Raw genomic sequence first — 11,788 nt, 5'->3', positions numbered from 1 at the left:
TTTTTGAGAAGCAGAACATGAAACTCCCCTCTCCTTTCCTTCCTGGGGGTGCCCAAGTGGAAGGATGCTTCTCCCTGACCTTCAGAAAACATGTGAGGGATGGGATCCATCTCTCAGCACTCCTCTGTAACCCAGATCCTCTGTGGGCCACTCAGACCTCCCACACTGACTCTGGAGCCTGAGCATCTCACACTGGAATCACAGTGTCGGGCAGCCACATCTTTGGAAGCTTTTATGTGTTTGCATTTTTATCTTTGTGTTATCATTCAGCTCCATTCTGACACTCAGTCCTGTGTCTGAAGGAAAAGGCAAAGATTGTTGCTCTAAATCCTCTTCCTCCAGCCTTCCTCACCCTTCTGCTGCTCCCCCAGGCTGCTCCATCCTCCCTGCAGAGCCAGCCCACCCCCACTCTGGCTTGCCAGAGGGATGTTCAGGCCAACATTTTCTCCTTCTTACAAAGTGAACACATCTGAGTACCCAATGTGTGTCTCCATCAGGCAACTCTTGGCTGAGTGTGAAATGCTGCTGGCAGCTCCCAGCTGTGACTTTTGGCTTGTTTTACCTCCCAGTATCCATCCCCACCATTGAAAATTCATTTAATACTAGAAGGAATGGTGTCAGGAGAGAATTGTTCCAAACATCCACTGTCCACACTTGACTACACCAATCTTCTGTGGAGTTTCAGGTTCTCCTCTTATTCAGGTTAATAACTGTGGAAACTGTGAGAATATTTTCTGATATTTTTATGCAGGTTCTTCATGGTTTTAATTCCCCCCTGCCCCTTTTCTTTTTTTTGAATGACGTTTTGGGGGGAAAGGAAGGAGAAGCCAATGTCATTCTTTTTCCTTTCTGAATTCTGTAAGATCTTGTCCTGGATGGGTATAATGGGAAATATCTCATTGTCTGAGGTATTGCCACTGTTTGTCTTCCTGAAATGAAGGGAGCCATATCCAGCCCAGGGAAAATTCCTACGTGAGACAATGGGAAGCTTCAATTTCATCTTTACCACCCTCAAAGGCCCTTTTGATTAAAACCTGTTCAGGAGAACACAGATAAGTGGATAAGCAAGTCTTCAAAATTTTCCCTTTTCTCCTTTTCTCCTGAATATATTCCACTTACTTTTTTTTTTTTTTTTTTTTTTTTTTGCCTAGCTACTTTTGTTTTCTGTAAACAGACAACTAAAAAAAGCTGGACTGATTTTGGAAAACTTTCTTTGTTGGAAATTGGTTTTGATTAACAATATTTTGGCAAGAATAAATCTCACCCTTCAACAGATTTCAGAGCTGTGCCTTTTAGGCCAAAACTTAAGAGTCAAAATCCACACTGGACCCCTACCAGTGCACAGAAATTGCCACAAATAATTTAAACATTAGCAGAGAAAGCCATAGAAAAGTAAAAATTGTGTACTGTTAAAAACAAATTATTTTTTTCCATTTACAGGAAACAGACAGAGATCTCTTATTAAAAATATCAGAAATACTGGAATGTAGTCTTGGTGATCTTGAAGGAAAATAATCTAAACATCAGTGAAATTAATGGAAAAACTTCCAAAGACTCCCAAAGGGCTACAAGTCAGGCCTGTAAGATGGCTAATCCAATGAGACTGCTAAAACCAGTGATTCTGCAACAGCAAATCCAAAATCAAAATTAGGAACAAAGATTTAGAAGTTTATTCTTAAGTAACCTATTTTTTCCTCAAGAAATCCAAGAATAAAACTCCTTGAGCATTGTAGTTAGGCCAAATGAACAACTTTTGAAACTCCATGGCTATACTGCAAAATATTTTTAATGGCTTGGTGTGTGCTTTTCCATGAAATGCTCCTCACAGTGATTTGTGTGGAATGTTTACAGTCTTGCATAATATTTTCTTATCAGATAATTCACAATATCCTCACTTAAACAAGCAGACACAAGATAAACTTGACAAGTCAAAGAAAAGGAGTGCTGGCAGGTATGGAAAACACTGAACAGTGGGTGGGGATGCAATATTTTCTAAATAAAACACTGTGAGCGTAAATATCAGAGTATAAAATGCAATTCAACAGCAAATTCATCTTGCTTTGCATTAAGGTGGGAACTGCATTGTCACACAATAAACTCTGTTCACTCTGAGTAAAAGCAGGAACCATTTGGCAGCAACAGGGCACCTTGAGAGACCAAACTTCAGAGAAATGTGATGGTGCTGATGCCTTTTTGGGGCTACCTAAAGCAGAGGCCAGACAAAATTAAGAGAATAAAAAGCAGTTATAGTCATTGAAGGGCCTCCAGGTACATTTTGGGCAGATGAAGCCCCCCCAGGGGCTACACCAAAATGGATCACAGGTTTTCTTAGAAGTTTGGACCGTAATATTGGGGGTTGATCTTCCAATTACAGCTTCAGCTAAGGAAGTTATTTAGCTCCAGTTTGCTCCCCCCCAACTCACTTTTGTTTCCATCTCTCACGGCCTGAGACAGGAAGGTGTGCTTGGTTCTCAAGCCTGGAGAGGAATTGTTGTGTCTGACCAAAATGTGAAGACAGCAGCTGACACTGGGTATGGAGTTTAGAGCTGTACACTGAAGAGCTGCAGGATTACAGATATATGAAAAATATAAAAGCTAAAATTCTAAGGCGCCAGAGCAACCTGAGTGATGGAATTCTTTGTTTCTGTGCTCCATTCTGTCACTCTGGCTGCTGTCACACTGAAAAGCACCTCTCATTGCTCAGATGTGACTGCAGTGATCTCCGCTCAGTGCTGGCTGCTCCAAACCCTGAGGAGCAGCACGTTCCCAGCCCCAGCTCCTTTGGGATCAGCTCTCCCAGAGAGGCTCAGGCTGTCCTGGAGCTCAGGGACAAATCCAGGCAGCTGCAGCCACGGCAGCTGCAGGGACATGTGTGCTCTGTGAGTGTGTGTGTGTGGCTGGAGGGCTTCCCTCCTGGAAATCCTGGCATTAATGACACATCAAGCCCTCTCCAAGAGAGTGCATTGAAAAGAAAGAAAGAAAGAAAGAAAGAAAGAAAGAAAGAAAGAAAGAAAGAAAGAAAGAAAGAAAGAAAGAAAGAAAGAAAGAAAGAAAGAAAGAAAGAAAGAAAGAAAGAAAGAGAAAGAAAGAAAGAAAGGCGGGGAGGGGAAAAAAAAATATACAGGCAGGCGGGCTGATGGTTTTTCCTGCAAAGTTTAGGACTTCAAAAGTTCACTTGTAAGCAAGTGCAGATGCAGGGGTAAAAGCTGCCCTGGACACTATGCAGCAGCCCCCTCCTCCCCATCAGCATCTCCAGCTCGCTGCCTGCCTCTGCTGGATTCCCTTGCTGGCCATCAGTGCTGAGTCAGCGATATTAGGTAAGGATTTCGTGCTTTTTAAGTACCTGATGGGCATTTGGGGGATAGAGTTCGTGTGTATTTGAAGCTGAGATGATCTTGTTTGCGTTTACTTTTGAATGTGGGTTAGAGTGACAGGGGGCTATTATTAGAAGGTCTCTGAAATAGGATGGAAGTAAGGTTAAAATAAACAACTGAAGTAATGAAGGTCACACTGAAAGCCAAGCACACGATGTATATTGATGTATACAGGACATTCCCTTTCCCTGCTACATTTTTTTTAACAAAAAAAAAAAATTTAAAACCTGTGAAAATTCTTACTTCCTTCTAGAGAAAAAAAAAGGTAAAATTATTTAAGGAGTATACATAACATTTTCCAAAAAATGGAGTAAATGAAACAAACCATAAAAGAAGAAAAAAAAAAAAAGGCTTAAAATAACATTCTATTCCTCTAGGAAAGAATTATATACACCATATATCAGAGGAACATTATAGATTAGTTAATTACACATATAATAATCATACACAGCTCTACAGCCTCTGGCAATAAAAAGTTCTTGAGTAATTTCTCTACTACTCTACACATTAAATGTGAGTCTTGTGAGTTTGAAGGGGACATAGATTTCACATGTGTGGCTTGTTTATACAGCTTTATTAATTGAACACAAAAATACATTGAGAATCATGTTAGACATTATTCAGCTAGTGCAAACTGAGTTAATAAAAGAAACTGAGAAAAGCAAAGGGCGTAGTGCTGTGAGTGATTATGGGTTCAGCCTTGGCAAACTCTGCAGAGGCACTCCCCCTTAAAGGAAATATGTTGCAATATTTTACAATATTTAATTCCAGCAGAGTCCCAACTGGTCCTCGCAGTGACTGTCAGCCAGCCCTCATTAGCTCCATGAAGATAAAACAATTTGGAGCTCTCCACACTTGAATATCAAAGGGTCACCCAGAAAGTTCTGCAGGACTGAACTCAAAGCAAATGACCTTATCGCCTTTATCTTCAAACAATGCCTTTAATTTCTGAAACCTTTTGAAGGGTTGCCAGTTTTGTGGAGTGTAGCAGCAACTTATCAGATAGAACAGGCTTTTCATCAGGGGGAAAGGACCTTTTAACTCCTGGTAACTAAGTAACTGTATTTGCCACTGTACTTTTCCTGCTGCAGGTAATACCTATGGACACACTTATTAAACTGGGAACACAAAGGAATTAAGTATTGTGCTGTCTCTTAGGTGATGCAGAAGGATTAATCAGGCTTGTTGTGTGTGGGTTTTTTCCCATAAAGTGAACTTGGAGTAAATGGAACTGCTCAAAAAAGTTTGCATGCTGACAGATTGGGCTGTGAAATTACAAGGATATTAACAGAGCCATATGCTGTTTACTTTTGTACTCTAATAAACCTACTAATCCCATAAGAATTTAATGGTGAATAAGAAAGATCTGACCAAAGAGCTCTTTGCAGATGCTGTGTTTAAAAAAAAAAAGAAAAAAGAAGATGAAAAAGTAATTTAAAGACTAAGGAAGAACTTTATAATCTTCTGCACTCTTAATTTAGGTAATGGAGCTCCCTGTGACTGAGGGAATTCTCAATATTTGGGGTTTTTACATTAAATCCCAAGACTGAGAAACACAAAAATATTACCAGCAATATCCATAGCTGCTCTCTATTACAAGATTAATTTGTCTCAGGGACAAAAGCAACTCAGTGAATCACAGATGTGGGAGGGCTGACACAGCACAGCTTGTCAGACTTTTCTGAGATGAAATTCTGTAAATAAGTCAGTCAAGAGAAAAAGGCAATAGATTTTTTTACAGTGGTATCTTACAGAAAAACATTTATCTTAAAACAGTTGCTTGTAACAACACCAGCAAAAAGGAATTTCTCCCCATCCCCTCTGGAGCCTTTTCATAATGTACAGCTGAGAAAGTTTTTAATTTGGATTAGAGTTTCCTGCAAAGGTACCCTTGAAACTCCCAAAATCCACTGGGGCTTCACTGCAAGGTGTTACATATGTAGTAAACTCAGCTACAATTAATTGTTTGCAAGTTTGCTCCTGTGGGTTTCCCTCAACTCTGAAACACATAAGAAGAAATTTGAGCATATCCTGAAGTGGAGAAAGAGGAGAGAGGATGGTGCCAGGGGAAGGGGAAGTGCCTACAGCCAGCATGGAAAGGTGGTGTATTTTCCAGTGACCCAAGTGGTCTAATTTGATTTAAGAAAGTAAATAGAAATAGTCAAAATATGGAAAACAGTCAAAATGGAAATAGGCAAAAACCACTCAGTATATCTTGCAATTACATGAGTCCTGGTCTTGTTTTGTACAGCTGTGAAATGAAAATCAGAGTATCTCATTTGCTTTGTGTTCTACCCACAAGCAGCCCATGATTTCACTGTGATTTTCTGCTCTAAAACCTGAGTGCCATGGGCTGTCCATCCTGGAAACAAAACTCCGCTGGAGCTCAGAAGGCATTTCCCCATGAATATTCCAAAAGGAACCAATCAAACTATTCAGGACTTTCCTCACCTGCTTCAAGTACCTGCCACAGGTGACAAACTCTCCCATCCCTTGGTCAGGCTCAGACATTCCACACAGATCTCCAGCATCACCATGGAGCCCCAGGGCTTCTTCCACCCTCAGGGTCCCTGAGCAGAGAGGGGTCTGACACCCAGGATCTGCAATCCCTGGAAACAGCTTACAGGGATCAAGCAGGTCTGGTCAGACCATTCCTGTGCCTCTGGAAATAGCCCTGGGATTAATCTGCCTCCGTGGCTTTGCTCTGTGCAAAGCACAGCAGACATGCACAAGCAGACAATAACCCACTGAATGCTTTCCTGTGGAAGTGGAGCCAAGAGCCCTGGCCATGCCAACAAAATAGTAACAAGGGAGAGGAACAACCTTTACCATATGTTTCTTTCCCAACATTATTTTTAATCATCAAAAGCCATTTACAGGCTAATATTTTAATTCCCTCTTTTTACATTTTTTCAATATCAAATTCCACTATAGCCTCACTGTCTGGAATTATCACAGAGTCCCAGAACAGTTTGGGTTGGAAGGGACCATAAAGACCACCTAGTTTGACTCTCCTGCCATGGGCAGATTTGCCACCCACAAGACCAAGCCACCGGCCCAAATTAAGCCAGTTTGTATTTTTTAAACTAAGATAGAAATCTGATTTTATCTGATTTTGTGCTGTCAAAGGGAAGCAAGGCCTGATTTCTGCTTGCTGATACCTTTTTCGTTCCACTCCTTTTTACCTGAAGGACAAGGGCTGTGCCACTTCAGGGAAAGTTCATCATAAGGAAGGCAAAATTCAGCACTGTTGCAGTCTAGAGGTGAGGGAACCTCTGTCCCCTTCAATTTTTGGTTCTCCTGATCTGTACAGGTGTGCCACTATTGGATTTTAGAGCTTTGAAATTTTCAGGGAAATATTTTTTTGCTCACGCATTTGCTTTTTAATCTTCTGATGAAAATTAACAATTGTCTTCAAAGTTATACAGGCTCAAAGATATGCTTGGTGTGAGAGGGCTGTCTCTCATCTGCATCTCCCAAGGATTTGTCTATTTCCCATTATCCTGCAAATGTGTAAGCTGTTTAAACCCCTTAGCAGCTATTTACTACTCTGCTCTGTGCTAAAATTGAGAATCAATTTATTAGACACTGCTCATAACAGTATAGGACATCCATGGCCAAAATGTTTCCTTTAATGGTCCAGTTCCTCAGAGTTATTTTGTCTCAGGATTCCAGACCTGAAGAAGCATTGTGCACATCCAGCTCCCCTGGCAATCGATGGGAGCTGAGACAAATCAGTGTTTGCTGCTGAGCTGACAAGACAGATCCCTGCAGAGAGGGAGCATCATCCCTCTGCCTCCCTGATGGCATGGGCACCTGCACTGCCTCAAGGTCATGAGGAAAACCCTCTGCTGAGGCTGAGAGGGGTCCCAGGAGTCACCACCCAGCCCCATCAGCTCTGGCACGGCTCAGAACTGGCACAAAAACTGTAAATTTGAGGGAAATAAAAACTCTCAGCCCCTTGCTACCCTCCCTGTAAAGCCTAAGTCAAATGGCCCCACACAAACTCGAGGGGACACAAAGTATTCCTGGTAGGTTTTAGTCTGCTTAACATGTTTTAGGTGGCCAGTAATTGAAATTCCCTCCAAATTCCCATTGTTTTCAATTAGAAATTATCCATTTGCCTCCCAAAATGCTGTAAGTTCTTTATCATACAACTACAGTAGGAGAGCAGAAGGAAAATTTAATCCTGAATTAGCTTCATTTGAGACAGAATTTCTTTTCCAATTGTTTCTACTTCTTCCTAGACCACTTCTGTAGCCTATTAATATAATTTGAGCTTTGGAAATGGCTCTTTTCACCAGATACATTTCATCCCTTTGTTTTGGGCCATAAGTTTGCTGCCTCAAAAGGCTGGGAACATTGTGGAAATACCATTTTGTGGATTTTGGACTGGGCTTGTACTGCATCTCTTTGAATTTTTTTGCTGGAATAAGTCCTCAAGTCAGCCAGATTACTGATTTTGTCTAAAAATGTGTTTCCCTGGAAGATTTGTACTGACTTTTTCAGTTCTTACTCGCTGGATGAAGTGTCTTTTCACCTAACAGATGGAAGTTTGGTGTTGGATATTGCCAGTCCTCTGCAGAAATGGATGTTGTCTTTAACATGGTTTGCAGCACGTTGCTTGTTTAATGATTTTGAAGTTTTTTTCAAAGTAGCATATTTTACCTTTAGTTATGACCTTTATTAATGTCACTGTGACAGCTACATTAAGTGTTTTGCCTCAGGTAGAGATTATTTATGGTGAAATCTGAAAAAACATGGATTAGATTGAAGGATATTTTTATCTGTCTCTGAAACAGCACTAAAGCCATGTGTTAGTGCAGGCAATTGTTTGTACAGCTTTTCTGGGAAGAGTTTTCTACGTTAAGCTCTTAGGAGATTTACTTAATGAGAGTATGGACTCATTTGCTTCTTTCTGACACATCTTATTTTGATTATTCTGACGTCTATTACTTTGATTGCTGTGTTCACACTGCATGGCATCCACAGGGAGCCACCAGGGAATATTCTACATATTGAAAGGGAAAAAAAAATTGATTGCCTAATATAGCTGAGGGATTGTAGGAGTCTGCTCTGCTCCTTTTGCTGGGTTTATATTAATTCATTGATTGAGAACGAGTTTGCTTATTCCCCTATTTTTATTTTTTTTCTCTGCAAAGCAGCTTCCAAAAGCTGGATAGCAAATTATCTGCTTACCACAATAATGTAATGCATCTCCTGTGGTAGCTGAAGTGTTTTACAACTCAACTGTCCCTTGGCAGCTTTGTGTGCTGACTGCTTCAGTAAGTGCCCCCTCCTGAAGTGTTCGTTAATAATTTCTGTAGTCACTGCTCTTCCCTCTGCCTGTGAAATCTCTATCATCATAACTTTGGGAAACAGTTAAATTTAAAGCAGGTATCCCAATCACAACCCATCAGTTATATGCACACACTGGTCAACTTTATCAAAACACAATTCCTATGAATTTGATTAATAGAAGCTTAACCATGATTATTAAAAACAAACAAAAAAAGCAAGAGCAAGAAATGCACCCAAAGAAAATCTTCAAGTGATCTCAAAATACATCCAATATATTCTCTTGGCAGCCAGTACTCTTTTAGCCCACTGGTTTACCACTAAGCCATTTAAAAAACCCAAAAAAACCCAAAAAACCTTCCAAAAACAAAACAAACAAAAATACAAAACAAAAACCAACCAAACAACAAACAAAAAACCCTCCACCTCTGAGTTCTGTAATTTTATCTACCTGGATTTGGAAGGGAGAACTTGTCCAAATGTTATTTTTGCCCACAGATAGAAAAACTTCCTTGCTAGGTATCTGAATACAAAACTGAAGGGTGCCCCAACTTTTCCTCCTCCTCATTCTGATAAGAAGAGGCACAACATCCCCAGGCTTTCTCTTCACTCTTTAAATGGCTGATCAATTTACATTCAATTTGCCTCAGAAGGCAAAAGTGTGTGGAACAAAAATAAATCTAGAAGATGATACAAAGACAAGAGGGTTCTCACAAGTTCCTGAAGAGCTCTCTAATGAGTTTAATGGTAAATATGAAAAATTACTTGTGATCTGAATGAGACAATTCCTTCACAGAAAGGAGCCTGCCTTAGGTCAACACTTTCTTCCTTCCCATCTCCATTTGAGATTGTATTGTGCTGATGTTTGACCATGATGCAAACTTCTCATGGAATTTTATCTCACTGATATCTTGGTATCACCTGCAGGTCTGTATGAAGGGCAAAGGAAAGTAAAATTCAGGCAGTGGCTAATTTAACACCTAAGGTAATGTTTTGTTAGTCATAACTTAATAATGAAAAATGTCTTTTAGAATTAGCATATTAGACTTCACTGCATCCATCAGATGTGTTTTTGTTGACCTGGCCCAGGTACCAGATCAGACCTATTCACAAAAACATGATTCAGAAATTACTTTAATCTTCTTTGTCCCTTTCCCCAATTATTTACTTTACAATTATCCGTGGGCTTGCTATAAAACTCGTTGTCTGTGACTCAACCTCCCTCAACAGCACAGCACAGATGCTTTGATTCACTCAGGCTACCTTATCATCAGCTCTTTTCTTAATGGACTAGAGGAAAAAAAAATATAAAAATTCACAAAGCCATTTGCTCTGTTTTTTCTATTAGATGTTAAGATTAAAGCTGGCAACAAAGACATAAACAGGATGAAATCTCATTAATTTGTTGGTTTCCTTCTGCAAGAAATAGAAGGAAAATTAAGAGAAGGCTATTTCCTATCCCACTGTATCTGCAACTCCCTCTTCAAATGCTAAAATACATGGATATTTGATTTTCTGAACATGTATAAAGCAGGATAAAGGTTTAAGAAATCTATCCTTTCTTTTAGCTAGCCCAGAAGTTTTTGCATCCAACAGAGTCTTGTGAGTGCCAGACACCCACATCCCATAAACTTCCTGGAGCATTTGGGCTCCTTTTCTTCCATATTATCCTTTCTCCCATATTACCCTTTAATATGGGAGATATTATCCCCATATTATCCTTTATTATCCTTTTCTCCCATATTATCCTTTAACTCACAACTGTTAAATATACAAACCCTCCAGTTTCAGATAATTTTCAGTCTTTTGCCAGGTTTAGTTTTTTCCAATTGATCATGCAGCAGAAATTCCCTGGGAGAGCTGGAATGCCCAGGAGCATTCCCAGGCTGGAGCAAAGATGCCCTTGGCTCCCCCTGTCCTCGCTGGGTGTGGGTTCAGGGCAGGACAGCCTGTGCCATCCCCTGTGGGCTCAGCAAATGCCCTCACAGGGCTCAAGGAAGCTTTGCCATTCCCTTGGGGATCACAGCACATGGAATTTCTCAGTGCTGGATGTGTTCAGGATGAGGTTTGGCTCAAGCCCTGTCCAGGTGTGAAGGCTTTGGGCTCTCAGCTCTGATGTGTTCAGGGGAGCTGGGCTGGGGCTGCAGGCAATCCCTGCACAGCCCTTGCATCTCCCAGAGGAATTTCACAACTCCTTGCGCCTCCTGACATGATTGCTGCCTCACAGTGCAAACAGCTCGGACATAAATCATAAATCTGCTTCCTGCCCACCCCAGTCCCTCGCTGCTTCTCTGCCTTTCCCAAAAAACTGATATCTTAATCATGGAAATCCCCCACAGTTGTTCCTGCTGCTTCCTAAAATCTGCTATCCATGAAGATTTTCCTGTTCTGTTTGCTATTACCTCTACTCTGCATGGGTGTGGAGACACTTTCTCTCATTAATGCACCTCTGACAACGTTATCCATCTGCTGTTTCCAAACAACTTCATCTTCTCTCTTAGATCTGGGCTTGCAGCTTTCCTCCTGAGAATACCAAGCACCCCCATGAGGTGCTGGAAGGATGTGAGGGGACCTGGAGAGCTGTCCTTGGTCAGCCCCACTCTGCTCCCAAGGCACAGAAACCCTCACAAGGGCAAAAAACTGTGTAGGAATAAGGCAGGAGCTTCTTCACCATTCAGAAAACCTGGAGGCAGAACCCCTAGATTAGCTGGAAAACAACCAGCTCTGGAAACAAAAAATCTGGAGTTTGTGGTAGCATCAGGTTTTATTTTTTAAGACCCTTAGAAGACAACTTTAGGTTGGGGGCTAAACTGAGTATGGAACTAAAACTCTGCAGTCCTAAAAAAGGCGGCACAGGTGGGGACCTGAGGACAGGGAACATCCCTCTGGCCTCCAGAGTTATCCCTGCTTCATGCAATAATCACAGCAATTAGTGCTGCAGAAATGCTGCAAGAAAAATTACAGTCACAAAAAATAAACCTCACAAATCCACCCATTAAACTGGGGTTTTGCCTCTGAATTCCATCACCGCTGTTACAGCCCAGCTCCTCACTGTGATTATCTACATTACAGGTTATGTGACTGCCCAAAGAACTCCTGCTTCAGCAGGAGCAACC

The 11,788-nt window shown here is 41.1% G+C and overlaps 1 protein-coding gene across 1 annotated transcript in view; it reads left to right on the top strand.

The window, feature by feature from the left end:
• The first annotated feature begins 3,220 nt into the window (after positions 1 to 3,220).
• LOC128938258 (von Willebrand factor D and EGF domain-containing protein-like) overlaps positions 3,221 to 11,788 on the top strand; it is a 171,944-nt gene continuing 163,376 nt past the window's right edge. Inside the window, 1 exon segment of the mRNA XM_054278405.1 lies at positions 3,221 to 3,317. Coding sequence (XP_054134380.1) covers positions 3,221 to 3,317 — 97 coding nt within the window.

This window comes from Melozone crissalis, unplaced genomic scaffold (genome assembly GCF_028551555.1).
Source record: "Melozone crissalis strain CALT ecotype California unplaced genomic scaffold, PUWL_Pcris_2 ptg000023l_1, whole genome shotgun sequence".
NCBI lineage: Eukaryota > Metazoa > Chordata > Aves > Passeriformes > Passerellidae > Melozone > Melozone crissalis.
The sequence above is the reverse complement of the archived record's forward strand: the minus strand, read 5'-3'. Positions and strand labels throughout refer to the sequence as shown.